Raw genomic sequence first — 25,007 nt, forward strand, 5'->3', positions numbered from 1 at the left:
ACTCTCCTCAAAGCCCACAAGCTGGGGCCAGACAATCGGATATAGTTTAAGATCATCTAAAGAGCAGAGTTCATTTTAATGTATTAGTAAATGCATTAATACTTTTAAAAGAAAACAGTGCCCATTGTCCTGTAGATATATAATAAGCTCAATAGGTATAGGAATCCTAGATACATAATTGTGATTACAAATCAGTTTCAAAAGGATTTTGTTTTTTCCTTTTGAAACTGATTTTTAATTCACAATTATGAATCATTTTACTCAATATATATACATAGTCTGTGTGTGTGTATTTATATACACACACACATATATATATATATATATATATATATATACACACACACAGACTTTTTTTTATTTGTTTTACATAAGCAATAATATGTTGCTACACATTCATGAGCATGTTTCAGTCAGCCAGTAACCAGTAAGTATAGAACTCTTCAGGTGATATTACTTACAGAAAAGTTTAGCCCGGACTAAACTTTTGTACAGTAGAACCCAGAGATACGGCATTAAAAATTAGTAAGAGTACAATACAGTATATAATAAACATGTATATAATCAAATAAAATTATAAATAACACTGTAAGGTGGAGCAAATACCGTAACCAAGGGCTGGAAAAACATCATATTCCATATCATGAACTGAAAAACAAAACATATTCTAGGGTCAACGTATCCCAGAGTTCTACTGTATAAGCAATATCACCTGAAGAGGTCTCCACTTACTTGTAACTGGCTGACCGAAATATGCTCATGCATGTGTAGCAATACATTAATGCTTATGTAAAACATAAAAAGTATATCTTGCTCTACTACAGTATTCAGCACTCTTGCATTAACCTTGTTAAAACTTAATTGGTTGCTTTAGCTCTGAAGAACCTGGAATTTATATATATATATATATATATATATATATATATATACATACACACACATAGAGAAAGAGGTAATAGAAAGGAAAAATTACATATTGAAAGTGATTTAAATTTTTACACAATTTTCCGAATAAAAATTAGATATAAAAGCAAAACTGTTTTTTTTTCAAAATGGGATTTAAACAAACAAAAAAAAAAAAAAAACTAAATAAAAGAGAATTTACTTGCGAATGAAAAAGACATGAAGTGTGAACATCTATCACAAACAATTCCTCCACAAAGACGACAGTGGTGGCGTCGACGAGTCACAGTGAACGTCCGAGCACAAGTCGGACACATTGGAACATCCGCATCATTAACCCAAGGTACAACTGTCTTTTCAAATGCTGAAAATAAATAAATAAATAAAAATATTTAAAATTTTCTTGCATTTTATATTTATTTATCGATTGGTTATATGACACAGAACATTTAACATTTTTTTAATTTAATTGAACTAACATTTTCATCGATCAATTTAAAAATAGCATCCAGTTTTCTGCTGGTGTAGGACTACAGTTGACCAATTCTTCAATCCCTGTAGATTATTCAGATAACAGCTCATCACATAGACAATGTGTCTCGCTGTTTTGATAATATGTAGCAGTAGTTCATTTACACGGACAATGGGCTGTTCATATTAGTTCAAGGTATATCCTCGACAATCAGCCCAGAATAAAATCTAGGCTATCACAAAGCTAGCTAGCAATCCTTTAGTTGGGCAGTCGGTTTAGTTCTGTGCAGTTCTAAGAGGTCCAGAGTTTCAGAAAGAGTTTACTTCTAATCGCCTGGGACACCACTACTGGGGAATGCTGATAGAGATGCTCATGTGCAGTGGATTTTCAATCCTCCCATCTTCCGACCTTGTGTCACATCTTCCTGCATTGGGAGGGAGGTAAATACAGGGTGTTGCAGCAAAATCTGACACTTGACAAAAAAAAAAAAAAAAATGAAATAAAAACAGAAATGTCATATGCAGAGACCCAATCGTTTATTTAGCAAGAGATACAGTTACAACATTTTGTTTCACTGTAACTGCTGTCAATAGAGATGATCATTTCAACGCAGGCAAGACATGAAATACTAACAGTGATCTATACTCTTTCCTGTTCCATTATTGTTGTTGTCCTTTTAATAGCGTAAATGTTATTAAATAATGACACCATATGATCATTTGAGGTCTAACAATGCTTTCAATTTTTTGTCCAGTATATATTCCATAATATTTCTGCATATATTCTATAATATTTCTGCATATATTCCATAATATTTCTGCATATATTCCATAATACTTCCGACTTATCCCTAGGGAAGAAAGCAGTGTCTCAAACCCAGCCTATCTCTCAGTTCAGATAAAAAAAAAAAAAAGACTTTCTCAGATTATACAGGGTCAAGGGGAGGCCCTCGATAACTATTCAGGCCTTAAACTTATTGACCAGATAAAGGAACCATTTTAGCATATCTTGTACACTTACATTCACAGAATGATGATTGTCATCAAAATCTAATTCATTTTCTATGAAAATAAAATTATGTCTCTAAAATATAGGTTTGAGACTTTTAAACCAAAAAGAAATATTTTAATATTCCCTTAATTGAACTTTTAATTTTAAAATTTAAATAAAAATATGAAAAAAAAAAAAATGTTATTACCCAGTGTTGTGCATTTTGTTATTAATTCTGATTCTTTATTATTTACTTAGCTTTTACAAATGGCTTACCGACTTCTCAACTTTTAATGCTCTTCCACTAAAAATTATTTGGCCAGCTTCACTAGCATAAATAAATGGCTGGAAAAAAAAATGATACTGTAAAAATTAACAGAGTAAGAAAAATCTTACTTTATTCAAATTAAAAAAAAAAAATATCTTGAGATATTATCTAGTGTCTTTGTTTTTATTTTTTTTTTTTTTTTAAATTTTAATTTGTTTGTTTGTTTTTGTTTTACGGCATATCAACCCTTTTCAGGTTATTTAATGCCGAATCCAAAGATTTAAGAAAAATTTTTGAATAGAATATATTTGTTGTTTTCAAGTCGGTTTCTATTTCTATTTAACCCATAGTTGGGATCCTAACAGGTACTACCACTCGGGGTCAGAATGGACCTGGGAGCAATGGCAATTAAAGGGTGGCTCTACACTCTCCAAAGGTCGCAAGCTGGGGCCTCACCACTGGATATAGTTTAAGGTCATATCCAGGACCGGGAAGTAGGGGAAGATAATTTTAATTTAATTAGCTTCTCCTTATTAACATAAAATTGTGTCAACCATAAAAGTCTGTTAAACTTTCATCCATTTTATTAAGCAGCAGCTGTAAACCTTAGCCCAAAATTCATATTCAAAACATAAGTTATCTTGAGATAGTAATTAAAACATTTAATCAATTGCTTCATCCGATGTGATCTCTAATTCAGAAAGCAAAGGTATTAACCTAATAATTAATTTCTATGTCATACTACCTACACTGACAGACAGCCAATGGTAGCCTTAGCACAGAGGAGGCTAGGTTGCAGACCTCCTCCCCCTCCCTAAGGATAAACCATGTATCACTTCTATCAAAGCTTTGCATTAAACCAAAAATAACAAGATTATAAACATATATATATATATATATATATATATATATAAATAAACACAATACATACATTATATATATATATATATATATATATATATATATATATATATAAATAAACACAATACATACATTATATATATATATATATATATATATATATATATATAAATAATTATGCATATTTTTAAACTGCTCTCTCCCTCCCCATTTTCTGTAGGCTATAGTTGTCACTTGATAGCCAATCAGGTTATTGATCACCAGTGTGTTGTTGTAGAGTCAAAAGTGTATTGATCTCAAACATGATTACTTATATAAATAATACTCGAGCAATACAGGTCTTAAAACGAGCAAAATTATTCCTCTGTACGGAACAATTGGATATCACTTATATCCTGTTACGAAGGTTACAATCAAGATATATCTGTGAATGAACCTTATGTCTGGAACTTTTATTCCAATTTTGATCAAAATCCATTACATGATTTTGAGTCTAGAAAATATCTTAAATTTAAGGCTTAAATTTAAGAGATCTTAAGAAATTGAAATTCAGAGAATCTTGCTTAATTGGTGTTTAATGATTATGGATAAAATTTAATGCAAATCTGCTATACTTGACTTTAAAAATATTATTATTCAAGTATTATGACCATTAAACATTCTTTAAAATACTGCAAAGAAATTGGAATTTGGGAAATATTTATTCATTGAGGTCTAATCGCTAAAATTTCACAAAAATCAGAATTTACAAGAATGGCTTCGAAATCCTTTTTTATAACCAACTTTGCATAAAACTAAATTGAACTAAATATAAACTATGTAACCCCATATGACTAACATCTGTGTCCCAAAATTCATTATTATTGGTTAATTAGTTTAGGGGTGATGCCTGTACATACAAATATATATATATTCAAGCAAATCTGATTGAATACAACAGAGTTCCTCTTTTTTCCTATTTTGTTGGATAACTTTTCAATTTGCTGAGTGGTCTTTTTTATTTCGGTTTGCATGTTGCATATTATATATGATATACAACATGCCAACCGAAATAAGACTGCGCGGCAAATTGAAAAGTTATTCAACAAAATTGGAAAAAAGAACTCAGTCGTGTCCAATCAGACATGCTTGAATAATGATTTCCTGCCAATATATATATATATATATATATATATATATGCATAAAAGATGTGTAATAAAAGATACATATAATTTTATTATAAAATTAGAACAATAAGGAAAAGTAAAAGATAAAGAAGAAAAAAGAAACCTCTTAATGCCATGGCATTTCTAAGTTTAAAATACTTTTATTATTCTGATATTATAAAAAATATTATATTTAACTTCCATTATTCGTCTTTTACTTAATATATTTAATTGTTCCTCTTAACAGTATCGAGTTTTTTTCTATTTTGATAAGTTTTTGTTAAAGATATACTCTTTGATAATATAATTGCATTACAATATATATATATATATATATATATATATATATATATATACTTATATATATATATATATATATATATATAAGAAAAACATTTCATCCAAGGCATGAAAATTGTTAAACAAAATGTTTTTACTATAGGCTTTAAAAATAAAGGTAAAAGATTCAATTTGAAATGTATTTATCTTCAAAGTGCAGTTTTATAAATTTTACAAAGTAAGTTATAAAAATTTAATACCTAACTTTGTAAAATGTATAAAAGTGCATTTTGAAGATAAATATATTTCAAATTAAATCTTGTACCTTTATTTTTAAAGCCTATAGTAAAAACATTTTGTTTAACAATTTTCATGCCTTGGATGAAATGCTTTTCTTACTTGTATCGTATCTTTTTAAGATTATATTTTATTAAATTTATTTGGATTAAAAAAAATGAATGTGGTTTTCTCATACTCTATTTCAGTTTATATTTCTCCTCACACCACAACTCATTTTTGCAACCCCCTCTTTGTATTATTACAGGTCCGAATATTCTCTATGTTTCAGTTTATATTTCTCCTCACACCACAACTCTTTTTTGAAACTCCCTCTTTGTCATACATGTCTGTATGATGAGAATAATATGAGAAAATCTGAATCTTTTTAACAAAAATAACTTTTTTTAGATTAAATTTTTAATTTTAAAATAACTTTTTTTTAGATTAAATTTTTTTAAACTTCTTTTAGAATAGAAAATTTTTACAATTTAATAAGGAACATTTCATATAGGTTGAATTAAAAATATTCAGTACATAACGAGAAAAATAGAGATGAAAATTTCAAAAGGAGTGTATAACTGGTTACGCTCAATAGTAGTCCTCGCTAGCGAAAACCTTTGTTATTGTTATTCTATCATTATTATTATTATTTAAAACATTTTGTCCTGGTCTATCGCGTGAGGACTAATTTATCTACCTATTTATTTATTTACTAGTATACCCATGTCATTAAAAATGGCGGCATACTTTTTTTATTATTGTTTCTGAACTTATCTTCAACTTTTTAACATGTAGAATAAAAAATGTTTAAATCAAAATAAATAAATGCAAAAGTTGAGCCCATTTTTTGCACTAACACTAAAATCAAAACTTTTAGCTTCACACAATAGACACGCCATCTTTATTTTATATACTGACAGATTGTCAATTCTCTTTTACAGTTGCAAATGTTGGACAGTACAAAGGTGGTTGGAAGTCGTTTGGAAGCAGCAGATATATATTTTTACAGGAGAATTCTACAAATCTCATGGACAGAAAGGAAGACAAATAAATCATGTGTAAGGCAGAGTATAGCAGATCGCTACTCAATACCGTCCATGCCAGACAGTTAAAGTTCTTCAGCCATTTAATGAAGGCGGATGGCTTGGAAAAAAGCTTGATGTAAGGAAAAATTGCAGAGGAAGACGATGAACAAAGTTTACTGGCAATCTCAACAGGGTTACTGGAAACGCAACTATAGATTACATCAGAAAGATCGAACGTGAGGACTAATATATATGAGAGAAAATTGTAAATTGCTTTTTGGAGTATTCAGTCGAACAATGAATTTTGATTGTAAAGTTCAACTTACAGTTTTAATTTTCTTTCTCTTATAATAAGCTCTACTCTCTCTTGCATATCGAACTTTTTTAATTGGTTGGGATTAAATTATCTATATATAAATATTGGTATTTATATTAGATTGAAGTGTACCATTGCATATATCAGGTAAACACTACATCCTTTTGATTTCATTAATATATATTTCCCCAAAACCTCTCGCCTTGATGAAGGGGAGACTAAAACTTGTTGCTATGGTTTCAAATGATCTATAATAACAACAAAGGGAGACCTGATTCCAAATATTTCTCATATGTTACATCTCCCCTCTTTTGGAAATAGGTTACGATTATGAATATCTTCAGTATCAAATAATCTTTATCCACTGTGAAATTTACTTTATGTATGAAAATCAAAGAGGGGAGATATAATATATGGGAAATTTTTGGAATCAAGTCTCCCCTTGCTGTTATTTCAGATCATTTGAAACCATAGCAGCAAGTTTTTGTCTCCTCTCCATCAAGGCCAAAGATTGGAGAGGAAAAATGTACACCAGCTGAAAGTTACCGAAATAAAAAAACTTTTGTTGAAAATGAAAAAAATGCTGACTCTGATTTTTATTTATTTTTCTCTTTGTTGTATGTAACAGCAATGTTACAGGTAAATGGCATCAAAAAGTCATACTCTGCTGTACATGTTCAATTTTACAAACCTTCAAAGTTTAAATATCAGCAAACAATTATGTTCGGATAGTGCTAGACGTTTGACAAAACCCATTCAGTCAAAAATGCGCAAGAATAGTTAAATACTGCATATCTCTTTCTTAGCCTCCCTCTTTACAAGTTAAAAACATTAAAAAGTTAAATGTCATTCGGCAATGACCTGACAAATTAAAAATTAAAAATAGAATATCAATTTATTTATTGCAGACTATTATCCTCATCTTTATTAGTTGTTGTTTCACGACGTTTCGGCCAACTATTCCTCTGGCCTTCGTCAGGTGGCAACCGTGACGGGATAGGAACTCCGAATCTCCTAACTGCATTCTCAGCAATTACTGCCATCCATAGTTGTTGTCGACAACAACTAAGAAAAATGAGGATAAAAGTCCGCAATATATAAATTAATAAATAATACTCATTTCAATAATGAATTCCAATTAAATAATATGTGAGAATAGTTATAATGAAAAATTAAAACAATAAAAATAAAAAATAAAAATTAAAAAAATTAAACCCAAAATAAATATTACTTAACAAAAATAACAATGTCTCCATTGGTAAATATCTGGTGTAAAAGTTAATTTTTATAGACTTTATATTGCTTGGATTATTGAGACTAATGTTCTCATCTTAAGTATTATTATCACAAAGTTTTGGCCGATGAAACCTCTGACCTTCCTCAAGCATATATTGTCAAGCTTGGGAATTTTTTTGTCTAACTTGAGAATCCGTACAGAATTTTGGATAGAACCCTTTATATAATCCACGGAGACAACATGTTCTCATTTCATCGGTCATAACCGGGAAGTTGGAAGTAATTTGCAATTGTATTCTCAGTATCGCCTGTACTGAAAATTGAACCTTCAACCGTTAGAAAAGAGTTATTTAATGCCAAATTAAAAGGTTATTTAATGCCAAATCCAGTGATTTTGAAGAAAAATTTTTTAATAGAATATATTTGTTTTTTTCAAGTCGGTTTCTATTTAACCTACAGTTGGGACCCTAACAGGTACTACCACTCTGGGTCAGAGTGGACCTGGGAGCAATAGCAATCAAAGGGTAGCTCCACACTCCCCAAAGCCCGCAAGCTGGGGCCTCACCATCGGATATAGTTTAAAGTCATATCCAGGACCGTAAGATACACTTGAATTAAGCCGGAAGTTACACTGGATGAAATATTGTGGTGATAACACTCAAGATGAGAAAAGTAGTCCAAATAATACAAATTATCAATCCTCATCTCAAAAATTTAAAAACATAATTTTATAGACTTTATATAGTAAAATATGTAGCGCATCAGTTTATTTTAGATAGGATTAGCCGGTAGATGCAAACAAGTCAGCAAAAAATAAACAAGGAATAGTTAGAGAAAATAAAACACTAAGCAATTTGCATCTATAAAAAAAATTGATTACTTTATTATTACTCGGTGAAATGTAAAACGTTTGCAAAGAGTAATCATTTGTTGTAAAAGTTTAATTTACTTTAAAAGTTCAGTTTAGTTTTTTTGATAGTTGCTTGATGAAATTAACTCTGCCAAAAATTAAGTGAGAATAGTTAAATATTTTCCATATCTTTTACAAAATTTTAAGATTTCAGTTGTTTTAGTCTTTATTATTCACTTTTAAGTAACTAGCCATTACTATCTGGCATTGTTTTTACTTCACTGTTTTGTATCCCTGGTTGAAGGCAGGATTTTCTTCTGTTTCTTAAATGTTCCTGGTGAATGCCGGAACACAGGTCTGCTAGTATTTGTGGGTATGTAAATAAAATATTGATTACAAAGAACACGCATACATTACTTCACACAGAACTTTATTTAAGATCAAACAAAAATATAATTATACATGCAGATGTTGTGGCGGCAAGTTACTGCTTCCATTTTTGTTTACAAAAAAAAAAAAAAAAAAATCAAAGAACAAACAAATATCCACCTGGCAGGGACGGACACACCATAAATATATCATAATCATACAGGCTAAAAATAGCAACGACTTTTTCAGCAACAAAGAAAAAAAAAACACATGACATTTCATTTTCCGCAAACTAAATGAAAACAGATTTTAGACCAAGATTAACATATATATATATACAGGCAGTAAAGATTTTTGACTGTAAGAAATCCGGCCTGAAATTAATTATATTCATTTGTTTGTTTAATGAGCCAATTTTGGTAACGTGAACATCTTTTCATGAAGCTAGTGACTTTACAGTAAATCTTTAGCTTAGCGTGAGAGCTAGTCAAGTCGGTGAACCCAGAAGCCATAGGAACCAAGAATAACAGTACCCAAATAATAGCATTAAAAGTTGATTTTTTCTTTTTAGATAATTGTTGTTATCAACTTGCATGAAACGATCTATGTAAAAGATGCTTAAAACCATTTGAATTACGCAAACACCATCAGTAGTTCAAAAGTTATGAGGATTTTAAGTGCCAAAATTTAGGCTTTTCCGTAAACATTTTTCTTTTGAAAAAGTGAGCTAAATTACGGACCTCAACATTTCAAGAAATTCAGTAATTTCACCATCATTTATTTATTTTTCAAGCTATTCTCATGAAACTTGAAACTCTTATGTAAAATTGTGCTCTTTCTGATTATGCAGTCAAATTTGATGTATCACTTTACCATAAGCCATGAATTATAAAATCAGATGTACAAATTTCAATTTTTTTTAAACTGGTGCATGGTATCATACAGTTGGTGTCTATTCATGAACAAAACTAAGTATTATAGTAGTATTTAAATATAGCTTTATTGAGAGCAGTCATTTTCCTGCCTCCTCACCAAAAGAGAGCTTAATCTAGGTGTAGCCATTGAATGCCTAAAGAGCATTCATGGCCGGTATTTACTACTCTCCTCAAAGAAACAAAAAATTGAGTAGATATGAATTAATCTCAGAAATAAAACAAATATCACATTTGAATTTTCTGCAAATAAATAGTTTTCCAGATATTAAGCAATGTCGTTTCTTATGTTATCGCTGGTGGCCATCTTGATACATGCGAGCATGCAAACGTAACCTCGATAAACTATGCACAAACACATGTACCAAGATGGCCACCAACAATAACATAAGAAATGACATTGCTTAATATCTGGAAAGCTACTTATTTGCGGAAAATTTAAATGCCATATTCGTTTTCAGCATACCCAAAAACCTTTAGTCATTTTAAAGATCAATGTGCACCGGTTGTCCAACCTCAAAAGGGTGTTTATTCCGAAAGCTGTTCTTAACATGAGAAGGTTAAGAGGCGTTTATTCCGAAGGGCATTTTCTTATTTTTAATTTCATCTTAAGAACAGCTTTTGAATTAAACACCCTTTGCAGGTTGGACAACCAGTCCATTTGACCCATTGGTTTCATATACAAAATAATATTATGCAGGTAGGTTTTAACGTGCAAAATATTGACTATTAAATCACTTGTTTATTATATATTTATTTTTGCAACACTTAATTTCTGCAGAGTATTTTATTATTTAGAAGATGTGTTGCAGCTAATTTTAGAAAATAATGCTTGCGTTATACCGAGAAGAAAAACACTGGGCAACTTGAAATATACTGTCTTCGATAGAAGGCAGTTGTCCACCCCTGTTTTCGCTAAATCTAAAGAGTTAATAAATGCCTTCTATATAATCACCCAGTACCTGCAGATTATCACCTCAAACCAACACTAATCGCCAGTAACAAACAGTGCTGACAATCACAGTCAGTGGCTTTCACTAACTGCCACTGGAAACTAATGCTCAGCAGCAGATGCCAGATTATTTCATTTGAGCCATAGCCGCCAGTAACGATTCTGTTCTTGATCTGCCATGCTTCTACCAGGCAATGCTAGTTAAAAGGTCCTGCTAGTATTATATATATATATATATATATATATATATATATATATATAGTACAAAACTTTGTTGAAATTCAAAGACTTACATTTTTTCTTTTTTGTAACTTTTGTTTATTTCTTCTGTGATTTCTTCATTACAGCTGTTTCGTTAATGGGATGGCAATTTTATGATTTTATGTGTTCATGAAAATTTCCTGTTCTCACCAACTCACCAGATGTTTCCATTCGATGTTTCCAACAAAAAGTGGATTTTGTACATGATAAACCTGGTGTTTGGGGAAAAGAAATTCCATCCCCACATTGTTACAAGTCGGCCATCTTGGATCAAGGTGGCTGATACAGGGACACTGCACCAGTCCACAACTTCATTCTTGTCACAGACTATTTCATTAAGATGGGCATCAAGACAGCAGTTCCTCACCCTTCTTATAGTCTTGACCTTGCAACCTGTGACTTTTGGTTATTCTCTAAGCTCAATGAAAACCTTAAAGGCTATTGTTATCAGACAATTGAGATGAAAGCAGCTGTAATGAGGGTCATTGACACGCTCACACAAGAGGACTTACATGGGGCCTTCCAGAAGTTGTTAGTACAACAAATGCATTGCAGCCAGAGGAGTTTACTTCAAAGTGGACTAGAGTTTTATGTGTGTACCATCAATAAAAGTGCCCATACGAAAAAAGTCTGGAAACTTATTGAAAGTACCTCGTAATTGTCATTGTCACCTAGATATCATTTATATAAATAATAAGGAATGTCTTGTTCAAAACTGTAGCAATTAAATTCTTTTAAACCGATAAATATTCTGTCGCTTTACTGTAAAACAATTGCCATCTTGATATTCTTCAAATCAATAAACCAAATATCAAGGGTGTGACGCACTGTTCCAACATTATAAAACACAACCACTGAGATACAACACGTGGCTCTTTACAGACTTTTCTTTCTCCAACATTACAACATCGCAAGAAAGAAAGAAAGAAAAGAAAAAAAAAACTTATTGAGGATGGAGTTTAGTTCTGAAATATATTTATGTTATAAATTTAAAAAAAGTAAAATATTTGTTTATTTTCCTAATATTACATTGTGTCTATCTATATAAGAGCCAGGTACGTCCAAGAATGGAATACTGTTGCCACATCTGGGCAGGAGCTGCTATAAAGGACTTGTCCTGCCTAAATAGAGTTCAAAATAGACTTCGAAGCTTCGTAGATGTCCTTTTCTCTTTTCTCTTTTCTCTTCCCTGCAACCTCTATCTCACAGGAGATGTTCCGAGTTTGTCTCTGATGTATCGTTATTTTCATGGAAAGTGTTCGACTAAGCTTCAGTCTATGGTCCCCCCTCGTCAAACTTTCACAAGAAACACTCGTCTAGCAGAAAACACGATCAATAATTCCCCCCACTCTTTATCTGTGCCTAAACCTAAATGTAGATTCCATGAACAAAGCTTCTTTCTTAGAACTGCACGCCTGTGGAATTGTCTTCCGTTTTCCTGCTTTCCGGCTGACTACAATATGGTTGTGTTCAAGTCTAACGTAAATAAGTTCCTGATGAGCCGTTCCATATGTTATCAAATTTACCGAATTTTCATTACTAATGATTACTATATTGTCCAATTTTTACTGTACACTCTTTAACCCTTATCCTTGAGTGGCCTCTTGGCCTTGATAATGTGGTAATGCCTGTGTATATAAAAAAAAAAAAGCGCCCTTGATGCGTATTTTAATTCATATTAAGACACCCATTTTTCTTCTCTTGGAAAAGCACAGAACAGCATTTCATATTCATAAAATACAATTTCAGCTGTCTGCATTACGTGTCTACATGCTTTTTCCTTCTAGCCCAGACGCGTATTTTATTTTATTCAAACCAAATGTCACTTTTTAAGACGTATTTATTTCAAAATTGTATGTTTTTAGTCAACCGGGATGATAGAAATGAATTTTAAAATAATTCATTTTAAAATGAATTTTAAAATAATTCATTTTAAATTGAATTTTAAAATAATTCATTTTAAAATGAATTTTAGAATAATTCATTTTAAAATGAATTTTAGAATAATTCATTTTAAAATGAATTATTCTAAAATTCATTTTAAATTGAATTTTAAAATAATTCATTTTAAAATGAATTTTAAAATAATTCATTTTAAAATGAATTATTCTAAAATTCATTTTAAAATGAATTATTCTAAAATTCATTTTAAAATGAATTATTTTAAAATTCAATTTAAAATGAATTATTTTAAAATGAATTTTAAAATAATTCATTTTAAAATGAGTAAAGTTGAAATTGTTTACTTTCTCCAATCATCATCTTTGCTGATCAAGCGATCTAATTTTTTTTTTATATGTGAAAGGTAATAACATGCTATTTTTTTATTTTTTTTTTTATAGAAATTGCTCCAAGCCAAGACATGAAACTACTTGATGTAAGGAGCTAATAAATAAATACTACTTCACAGTCAAAAACTAGCCAATGATGTGTAGAATGGATAGTTTCAGATCCAGAAAATAGCAATTCTTCCTCCTTTGCTGAAAACATCACTCATGGAATGTGAGGGCTAAAGGACAAAATTAAGGGACGTGAGAGTCACGATACCTTAGCAGATATAATTTAGCACAAAGATATTGTTTTCTTTATATTTTGGTCACTTTTCATCACGTGTCACTTCAGAGTCGGAACCTGTCCCAATTTTTCAATGACTGACTCCTAAAACAATGACTTCACTCCAACTCCACAATCCTGCAATAAACAGCCCATCTGCTCGTTTATTCTTATAAATGCAAAAATCTCACCTTTTCTTTTCGTAGGTTCTGTGGGCACCTCTGGACTAATCAGCTTATCTAATCTAATAAGTAGTTTGTTCGTTTCCACAACAAATCTGTCGACACGGGCATCTCTGATTGATTTGAATGCATCAGTGTGGCTATTTGTTATACCTGAAAATAAAATAAAAAAGATATAGTCATTTAGACAAGAACATTAGTCAGTCATGAGACTGCATATCTTCAACTGACAATGTAAGAATGAGCCAAAGTTTTATCCGTATGAATTCTTCGTATTGTATGAAGTTATCCTATGAAACCGTTGATAATTATCCAATCTGATCAGGTTGAAATTATGCATTTTAGTTACTGTTATCACAGGGCATCAGATCCAGACATCAAATTTGGTCATGTTCGAAATTTCATGAAAATTTCGAACATGACCAAAATTTCAAATGTCAAGGTTGTAAGATGCTGGATTTCATTGCCTATAAGATGTGCTAAGTTTCTAGGATGGACAGAACCGAAGTTATCCAAATATGACCTTTTACATAACCTTGCACTTTGAGCTAGACATCTCAAAACGAAATCAAGTTAGACTAGGACCAATATTTTGAACAAGTTTGATGATTAGTCAAGTGATGTAGACACTAAGCTGTACACAAACAAACACTGACAAATTCGATCGAAAACAATTTCAGCTTTGGTATAGGTAATGAATGATTGAAATTATCTTTATATATAACTAGCAGGACTCATTAACCAGCATTGCCTGGTGGAAGCCTGGCTTCACCCTTGCAAAAAAGTAAACTATGGTTGTTGTTGGTCGCCACTACAATCTCTGAACAATTGCGGACACTGGCAACCATGGCTGAAATGAAGTAATCTGGCTTTCACTGACGAAAAGTGTTGGTATGGGGCGATAACATGCAAGTACTGCTTGAATTTGTAAAAAGCAATTGAGGGAATGCATAAATCAGTATGAATTAATAAAATTACGAAAATAATTAGAATAATAATGGAAAGTAAAAACAGAAGTTTTATAAGTTAGGGATTTTCATATATATATATATATATATATATATATATATATATATATATATGGACTATTTAGAATGATTAAAATCAGTGGTAGCAGTTCAAGCTGTATCCGTTTGGTGGTCAAGTCTTCCTCTTCTTTTCAACTCTTCCACCAATAGTAGTAAAGTAAATTCCAGTCAGAAATTATCAGTTATTCCTAGGAGAGTCACATTCCAAATCATATTCAATGGTGATAGCATGATTTCAACTCACAAATTATTTTCTCTCTCTTCAACGTAACTGCTAATTTTCCTAGATTTGTCACATTTTTTAACACCAGCGCCGTCTGTGTTTACCTTTTTCTTCTAATACATTTCGCATAAGTTCTTTCGTTTACAATGCTTCAAATAAGGACAGCTCCCTGCTCAAGTTCCAGACAATTTCATTGCTGTTTGCATAGGTTCATCAGATTAAAGGAATATCAGAATAAGAGAATTTCTAACGGTTAATAACACATCTCACAACCTAATCAAAATGGCATCATCCAACAACAAACACTCAGATACTTTGAACTTAAGATTGACTTTATTCAACATAAAAATAAATATGGAAAAAACTGCAGTGTCACATTTAAACATTTTAACCTAAGAAAATATTCTTATTCTAACTCTGCAGATTTAATTCGACTACTTTTTTCACATAAATCCATAATTTAATAATGTGTAGATACAAAACATCTATTTACACACTATGCTATTTAACATTATTCTGTACTTTCACCTAAGATTTTAATAATTTCACTATTTTTTTTCATTTTGACCTATCTATTATTATAGATATCACCGGTCTGTTTAAATGTATGTTTGTATGCCTGCCTAAAACTTTCGACGGAGGCAACAGATTTTCACGAGATCAGTATTGTTTTGAAACTCAACCCTTTGGATGACAAATATCGAAAAATTGGCTAAAAACACTCCTTCACCCTCAACCGGGCACTTTTCTCCAGGGAGGGGTCGTTTTTTTTCGCTAATATTTTCAAAAGTCATCCCCTCTTTTCGATCGACTAGCCTTAATTTAAACATTCATCACTTCCGGTTTGGTGATGGGTGCAACAGCAAAGACGTCACATTTTTTTTTTTTTTTTCACATTCTTTTCCGGTTGCCTGCCTTCCTACTACCAGTTTTTTTTTTTTTTTTTTTGGCTCACCACACCTCCAGGCAACGCCAGGCACCCAGGTTAGTTATAAATAATTAGTCTTGCAAACTTTCTTGTTTATACATCAATCCTATTCTATTAAAATGGATTTCCTAACAGTCATTATCAATCCAGGATTGTGTAAAAATTTGAATAGGGTGTGCTCTGCTTTACTCAGGCTTTGAAAAAAAAAAAAACACCCGCTAGGACCTGCTAGTCTCCACCAGGACCCTGAAGTGACAGTAGCCAACTTCAAAGAGCTATAACCACCATGGACGACAGTGCCCGTCACTGTATGACAGTGCCCAACAACTTGAGACAGGTAATTTGCCAGCCAGTGCCTGCCCCTATCAAAAAGGGGCAGTAACTATCTGAAAACCACTGTCAATCACCATCATAATCACCAGTGACTAACAGTGCATGCCACTGGATGCCAGTACCATACAATAGTGACAGTGTATGAATAGTGAAGAGAGGCCATTTCATTTTAGAGCAGTCCAATAGGGCCCTACACTGGTTCTGATTGACAGTGACCGACAATGACCAAATGCAAGTAACCACCTAAAAAGGCCCAATAACCATCAGGACTCACAATTTAATTTCTGGGCAATCCATTAAAGGCTGATACTGGTCACGGCTGACACTGAACACTGAGAACTGGCATGAAAGCCAGCCAGTATTCACCAGTAAATGAAAGTAATTGCCTCAAAACATCACTAACTGCCAGTGACCATCAGTGCCCGCCACAGGCATCCGGTGACAGTTAGTGGATGCCAATGCCCAACAGTTGAAGACATGATTTTAATCCAATGCCGTCGAATGGCTGACACTGGTTATGACTAGTACCCATCAGTATTCGCCCCAATCCAAGACTACTCGTTAGTAATCCTCAGTGCTGGTATTGACAGCTAGTGGCTTCTGCTAGCTGCCACTGCCAGAAAATGCCCGGAAAACCATGATTTTATTTTGGCCACCACTGCCAGTGCTATTTTCCCGGCCTGACAACTGTAGTTTGATTAGACGTAGATATGTGAAAAACGAGCTTCATTAATTAGATGATTGGTTTGATTTAACTATTACACTTAATTCTTTCTATGTATAGTTTCTACATTGTGGATAATTGCGTAGAATTTAAGGCAAAAACATTTTAGCACATGGACATCTTTTTATACATACATGTATATAAAAATGACCATGCCTGTGTGCGTGTGCAAATTTAGACTTCAGGAATACTTTTGATTTGAATTTTTAGCCTGTAAAAAGTAGTTGCTAAAGGCTCATAATTTAAAAAAAAAAAAAAAAAAAAAATTGATCTTGGAAGGTTTAAATCAACCATCTTCCGAGTATGTGTACATATACATTTCTAGTTTAAGTTGCTTAATTTTAAGCTTTTTTGTTTTATCAATCTGCGATAGATCACATAATAACGATGAAAGCTAAAGTGCTGAATGTTTTGGTTTCAATTCCAGGTGATGGCACCAAAGTCATTTTATTTTTAAATTTTTGAAATCATTACTATATATATTATGAACATAGAGAATTTGCTCGATAATAAATATGAAATCTGCATAAATTAAAATTTTATATTCAAGCGTATTTTACGTCTGGGCAATGCTGGGCAGCATGCTAGTATATATATATATATATAAAGCTGAATGTCAGTGTGTGTGTGGTCATGAATAGGCTCCTATATGGTTGACTATTTTAAAAAACTGATTACATATAATGATAGAAGATGTATCGAGACACAGGAATGGGTATGTTTGATCTGGCAGAACGGTGGTTCATTAAAATTCTGGGGTCCGCGTTCGTGCCTGGTCCACAAAGTATGGAAATAAAAAAATTAAAAATTAAAAAAAAAACGTTTACAAGTGTTTTTGATATAGATGTACATAAAACATACTTATCAAAGTATTCTTAACTTAAATAGGGATGGTATAATAAAATTGTGGGGTCTGTGTTCACACCTGGCCTCCATAGAATGGAAATAGGCACAAACTTTAATAAAGACTTTTCATATCTATCTGCGTAAGTATACTTTGATAATTATGTTTCAGTTTGAAGAAATATGGTATAATAAAATTATGGGATGTTCGTTCCCACCTGACCTCCATAGAATGGAAATACGTTACAAAGTTTAACAAGGTTTTTTAATATAGATCCACAGAATATTGTGTAGAGTGTTTCAGTGTGAACAAGTATGGTATAATAAATTATGGGGTTTATCTATTTTATTTTTACTTTCATCATATTTTGCTTTGGTTGTGATACTCCCAAATTCAACCCAAATTCAAAACCCTTCTTTTTCATAGCCTATCATACTTTCATAAATCAGAGTCCATTTTCAGTAGGATGTTTTTGAACCCAGTCAACGACGGGTACTTTTGCTAGCATATATATATAAGCACAACTGTCAACTGGAAAGAAAAAAAACAAAAAAAAACAAAACAGCTTTGATTTAAGGATATATGTAAATAAGATCTGTTTGGTTAATAACTACTTTGCCACCTGGGAAAACAGTGTGCAACACTGCTTAAAAAAAACAAAAACAAGAAAAAAAAAAACAGCAGTTAATCAATAATAGATTGTCGAATATTGAAACCATCTCAGTTTATCAGAGAGAAGCCAAGAGGACAAGGAAGAAGCACAAACAACATTAATATTACTGAAACAAGCCTATGCATGCAACTTTTCACTGAAGCTACAGTTAAAAATGGATGTACTAAGAAAAATGTGATACTGCAAGCTGGTTGGTATTTCTCATTTCCATAATTTGAAGAAATAATAATAGCAGTAAATTATTACAGGGTAGTTTCCATAAAACAACAGTCTGGAACTTACCAACTTCTTGAGGTTCCCAGAAAGTTGGATCTAGTCCAGGGATGTTACTAAATGACGAGGAGTCTTTTTCATCCAGTAAATCATCCTTGTCACCGAGCACGTCACCAAGTAATCGTTTCTTGGCTTTCTCAAACAGACCTGACAAAAAACAAAAATTTGGTTAATAAAATTAACAACATCTGTTTAATTATTTATGAAATGAAAAATGTTACAACAAACGGAAATCGAGCAATTTTTTCCCTAACAAATGAAAGAGGAAGTCTCCCATAACAAATTAAAATGTCCGATTATAGATCAAGAAAGAAGGAAATGTTCCAGAACAGTCTAAGGGGAAGAAAATGGGTCCCAGAACAGTTTGGAGAGGGGGAAGGGGGAGAAAAGGAAGAATCCCAGAACACTATGTGGAGGGGAGGGGAAAGAGAAAGTGTCCGAGAAAACTTCATGTGGGGGAGGGGGGGAATGTCCGGGAAGAAAAAGCGCCCCAGAACACTTCATGTCGGGGGAGGGGGGGGGGAGAAGAAAAAGTGTCCCAGAACACTGCCTGGAGGTGGGAGGGAGAGAAAGTGTCCCAGAATACTTCATGGGGTGGAAGGAAGAGAAAGTGTCCTAGAACACTTCATGTGAGGGGGAGGGGGAAGTGTCCGGGAAGAGAAAATGCCCCAGAACACTTTATGGGGGTGGGTGAAAGAAAAGGTGTCCCAGAAACATTGGGGGGGGGGGGAAGAAAAAGCGTCTCAGAACACTTCATGTGGGGGGAGGGAAAGAGAAAGTGTCCCAGAACATTTCATGTGGTGGTGGGGGGGGGGGGTGTTCAGGAAGAGAAAGTGTCCCAGAACACTTCATAGGGTGGGGTGGGGAGAAGGAAAGTATCCCAGAACTTCATGGGGGAGAAGAGAAAGTGTCCCAGAACACTTCATGGGGGTGGGGAAGTATCCTAGAACACTTCATGGAAAGAAAAAAGTCCCCCTGAACAGTGCAAGGGAAGAAACAAAGTGTCCCATGACAGATCAAAGAGAAAAGAAGTTTCCCATTACAGTGAGATTTACTGATAAAAACAAAATTGTTTAACAGAGAAAAAATACCGGATTCTAAAAAAAAAAGCGTTTCTCAATTGATTTACCTTTCAACTGTTGGGACACGGCTCTTTCTTCAGTTGTGTGCGCATCCTCAAAATGTGACTGAAGAAGGGTGACAGAAGAGAAGTCTTTTAGGCAAATCGGACAAATGAAACCTTCTCGGATATCTGTGCTTGTCATCTTGATAAAATCCTGAAGAGAAAATAGGACCAATTATTTTAGGCATACCATCTTTCATTTTTTTTTTTTTTTTTTTTTTGTTTTTTGTTTAAATCAGGAAAGACATGGTTATACAAAATTCAAGTAATAACATTTGTGGAAGATAAAGACTGGCTTAAAGATATAAAACCATAAAAGATACCCAAGACCAATATTTTATTTATAAAACTTAAATATGTGAACCTAATTTTTTTCAAAACGTAAACAATTATATCAAATTTATTTTGGTACCACAATTAGACATATTAAGAATGTTGAAAGTTAATCAGAAATTGGAAAGTTTGCCGTCTTACATGCTATTGGTCAAGTAACCAATTTCCATGGTATAATACAGGCTTTGAACAAATGAGCAGAATCTTATTACCTTTTTTATTATCTTACAAGGTAGTTACTACATATCAAGGCCCGAAAGCCATTCAAGGGATAAGGGTTAATGAGTATACAGTGGTTACTAAGACAACAATGTAGTAATCGTTAGTCGCTGAAAACGTTATTTTCATGGCAAGTGCTCAGCTGAACTCCACTATGCCCCACCCCCCGCCAGACTTTGACAAGAAACACCCCTCTAGCAGAAAACACTATCACTAATTTCCCCCACTCTTTATCTGTGCCTAAACCTAAACGTAGATTCCATGAACAAAGCTTCTTTCTTAGAACTGCACACCTGTGGAATTATCTTCCGTTTTCCTGCTTTCCAGCTGACTACATTATGGTTGTGTTCAAGTCTAACGTAGACAAGTTTTTGATGAACCCGTTCCATTAGTTAACAAATTTACCGAATTTCCATTATTAACGATTACTATATTGTCCAATTTCTACTGTACACTCTTTAACCCGCATCCTCGAGTGGCCTCTTGGCCTTGATAAGTGGTGATGCCTATGTAAAAAAAAGAAAAAGAAAATTGGACAGAATTTGATTATTTAAGGGGACGGCTCAACAAGAAATTTTTTTTTACATTGGACTTAAAGGCGACAATATTGTAGTCAGCGGGACAATTCCAGGAAATAAGCTCTGCTCATGGACTGTTCATTTAGATTTAAGTACAAAAAATGAGTTGGGGAAATTGTTGATAGTGGCTGTAGCTAGACGAGTGTTTTTGGTAAAAAAAAAAAAAAAACCTGTACAAAATGAGACAGAAGTGCAACTTTTACTTTTCAGATTCATTTAAACAGCTAACACATTGAATCTTTTAAATGATTTAATGGAGCTCAAAATAGATTTTTTTTTTCAAAACAGTAAATCAATAAAAATTAAAAAAATAAAACTCAGATTTGAATGATTGAAAAACAAAAGGAAACACATTTTGATTATAGATTAAAAATTTAATTCACTGCAGTTTTTAACTTTGATTTTTTGTGAAAGACAATTTAAAGCCCTATATTAAGCCTACCATATTGACAAGTGGACTTTTTTCTGTAAGGCAAGATTATTTCTTTTATGCATATAGAGATAGACAATGTCATGGACATTAACTTCAAAAACATCAACATTAAAAATGAATCACTTGTTACTGAAAATAGTGGTCCTGGATATGACCTTAAACTATATCTGATAGTGAGGCCTCAGCTTGCGGGCTTTGGGGAGTGTGGAGCCACCCTTTAATTGCCATTGCTCCCAGGTCCACTCTGATCAAGACTGGTAGTACCTGTTAGGGTCCTAACTATGGGTTAAATAGAAACAGACTTAAAAAAAAACAAAAAAAAAACAAATATACTCTATTAAAAAATTGTTCTCCTAAATCACTGAATTCGGCATTAAATAAACTGAAAAGGGTTGATATGCCCTAAAACAAAAACAACCAACCAACTGAAAATAGTCATTAAATTTTAAGTAAACTTAAAAAAAAAAAAAACTTTATTACATGAGGAAAAGAATTGTATATTTCAGTTATAGTCAGCTAATGTTTTCCTTAATTCTCTGTGAGTTAAAATCAGTTCCTTCGCTTTTTTTTTTTTTTTTTTTGCTATTCAGTATTTGTATTTTGAAACGATTTACTGAAATAAAAATTAAAAAAAGGATGTTACTGAAAAATGTATAATAAAAATTCACAAAATTATAAGATAAAAATAACAATCAGTTTTTTTTTGCATTTTTAATAACAAAATTTAAAAGTTTTTATTTTATTTGAAATTTTATGTTTATGAAAAAAAAAAAAAAAATTTTGAGAAAAGCGTTTTCAATAATATATTGAAGAGATATGAGCGTGTGAGAAAAAAGTAAAGGGACCGATTTGTTTTGTCACCACTTCCAGTAGCGCTCCGCAGAAAATTAGGGAAAAGCATTAGTTGACTATGAACGATATTTATAAAGCAAAGATATTAAATTTTGTTTACATTGGAATTTTGCCGAAATAACTAAAAAATAAATATTTCAAATAGACAACAAAACAGTAAAAAGATTTTATGTTTCTGGGCTCACTGGCTCCAGAATCTTCGTCTGACATTAAAGAATGAGAATTTTTGTATTTAGACAACTAAAACAGCAAGTATAGAGTAGAAATGCCTTTGAAGTTAAAACTTTATAATGTAAAAATAGTTTGTATTACTGCATATGCAAGTGAAACTAGTAGTAAGAACAAGACAAATGTCAATGAATTATCCTTGGAGTAACTTTGTGCGATAGACTTTGAAACATCTTTTATATACATACTAGCATGGGTGCCCGGATGTTTGGAGGTGTGTGTTAAGCAAAAAAAAAAAAAAAAAAAAAAAAAAAAAAAAAAAAAAAAAAAAAGTGGTAGTAGGCAGGCAAGCTCAAACCCATGACGTGAAGGTGGAAAAGAAAGTGAAAAAAAAAAAAAAAATCTGCCGTCTTACCGCTACTCCATGACACGACCGGAAGTTCGGAATGTTAAAATTAGGCAAAGTCAATCCACCCGATACGATGACTTGCAAAAATGGCTCGCAAAAAAATCGACCCCTCCTTGTAGAAAAGTGCCCAGTTGAGGGTGAAGGAATTAAATGTTCTTGGCCAACTTTTTCGATATTTGTCGTCCAAGACGTCGAGATTCAAAATGACACTGATCTTGTGAAAATCTGTCGCCTCTGTCGAAAGTTTTAGGCAGACATTCATACATACATTTAAACAGATAGGTGAGATTTATATTATAGACTAGCAGGGGTACCCGGCGTTGCCCGGGTGTTTCAAGTTGTGTGTGCTCTTAAATAAAAAATAAACACGGGGGGGGAGGTAATTAGGTAGAATCGAACCCAAAGACCTGAGGCGAAGTTGAAAAATAAAATGTGAAAAACGCATGTCATGTTAACCGCTCGGCCAGCAAGAATGAGTTACTGAAAGAAGTTTGAATTTATTTAATTAAGAGAATTGACAGGTGCCTGCAGTAAATAACGTCAATTGGAAGTCGTAGAGTTAACATTTTGTGCGAGCGTTACGCCGACGACGACCTATGCAATAGCTATTCAGCAGTGAACATTTTTTGTGGGATAGTTTTTAATGAGGTCAATAACCCGGTTTGTTTGTTTGTTTTTATCTAAATTTGGGGAAACACACTCCCCCTTTTATTAGGGGAGTGGTTCGTCTTGAAATGAAAGCAACCGTCCGATATGACGACGGTAAGCTGACATTGACCAAACGTTACATCGCTTTCTAGAGACCACTGGCCCTGGGCCAGGATTCGAATTGGGCCAGGATTCGAATTGAGTTTTGCTTTTTTTATACTGAAAAATGAAAGCAAACCTGCGGCGATCTCGAAATGTCAAATATTTAACGTTTCAAAGTCGGGCAAATTAAATAGATAGGCGACCCCCATTGTTAAGTCGTAGATATTATCATTTAGACAGCATATAAAAAGTTTTAAAAATAAGCGATTGCCTCGAGAAGCTGCCGGAAAAAAGCCTTTTGCAGACATACACAAAAAGTGAACATACATACACACTTTTTCGCTTTTATATATATACTAGCGAGGGGTATCCGGCGTTGCCCGGGTGTTTGGAGTTGTATGGGGGGGGGGGTTAAAAAGAAAAGTAAGTATGAGGATCGAACCCGAACTGTTGAGGCAAAGTTGTGAAAAAAAAAAGTGCGACGTTAATCATTGCCCCACCACGACATGCTTACGGAAACACGTTTGAATTTATTTAATTGCTTGGATTTAGCAGGTGCTCGTTTTAATGAGTTAATGAGGTCAAGTTTGACTGCAGGATTTCATTTACTGCTGAACGCCCCCCCCCCAAGATGTTATAGGAAAAAGGCTAACCCACATGTGGCGAGCAACAGATATTGAATATTTATCTTCCCGAAATCGAGCAAATTAAATAGACAGGTGAGCTTTGTTGTTAACTGTGAGATATTACGATTTATATGCGATATAAAAAGTTTTAAAAAGTTGTGAAGCGAGCGACCGCTTCTCTGAAAGAAGCCTTTTGTAGACACACAGAAAAAGCGAACACACATACATACATACATTTTCGCTTTTATATTTATAGACTAGTGGGGGTACCCGGCATTGCCCCCGAGCGTTTGGAGGTGTGTGCTGTTAAATAGAAAAGAAACTGGGGGGGGGGGGTAAAAGTTGGTAAGATCGAACCCGAAGCCCTGAGGCGAAGTTGGAAAATAAAATGTGAAAAAAACATGAACCGTTCGGCCAGCCAGAATGAATTACTGAAAGATGTTTTAATTTATTTAAGTAAGAACCAAATTGACGGGTGCCCGCACGGAAGTCGTAGAGCGTTATGACGACGACGATGTAAACAATAGCTATTCAGCAAATGAGGTCAATAACCAGGTTTGTTTGTTATAAGCGAAGTAAAAAAAGAAAACATAAAAACGAACGTTAAAACTTAAGC

At 33.0% G+C, this 25,007-nt stretch overlaps 1 protein-coding gene across 2 annotated transcripts in view; it reads right to left on the minus strand.

Moving 5' to 3' along the window:
• The window catches only part of LOC145243452 (rabenosyn-5-like), a 64,730-nt gene that overhangs the window by 10,611 nt on the left and 29,112 nt on the right, over window positions 1–25,007 (minus strand). For both annotated transcript variants that reach the window (XM_080106341.1, XM_080106342.1), the window contains exons 2-5: window positions 20,030–20,177; window positions 18,910–19,047; window positions 13,884–14,027; window positions 1,106–1,267 (exon numbers count right to left, since the gene is read on the minus strand). In XM_080106341.1, the coding sequence (XP_079962467.1) occupies window positions 1,106–1,267; window positions 13,884–14,027; window positions 18,910–19,047; window positions 20,030–20,165 (580 nt within the window). In that variant the 5' untranslated portion in view covers window positions 20,166–20,177. The remainder of the gene's footprint in view (window positions 1–1,105; window positions 1,268–13,883; window positions 14,028–18,909; window positions 19,048–20,029; window positions 20,178–25,007) is intronic.

This window comes from Euprymna scolopes, chromosome 22 (assembly GCF_053919585.1).
Source record: "Euprymna scolopes isolate OS-2025 chromosome 22, ASM5391958v1, whole genome shotgun sequence".
NCBI classification, from domain to species: domain Eukaryota; kingdom Metazoa; phylum Mollusca; class Cephalopoda; order Sepiida; family Sepiolidae; genus Euprymna; species Euprymna scolopes.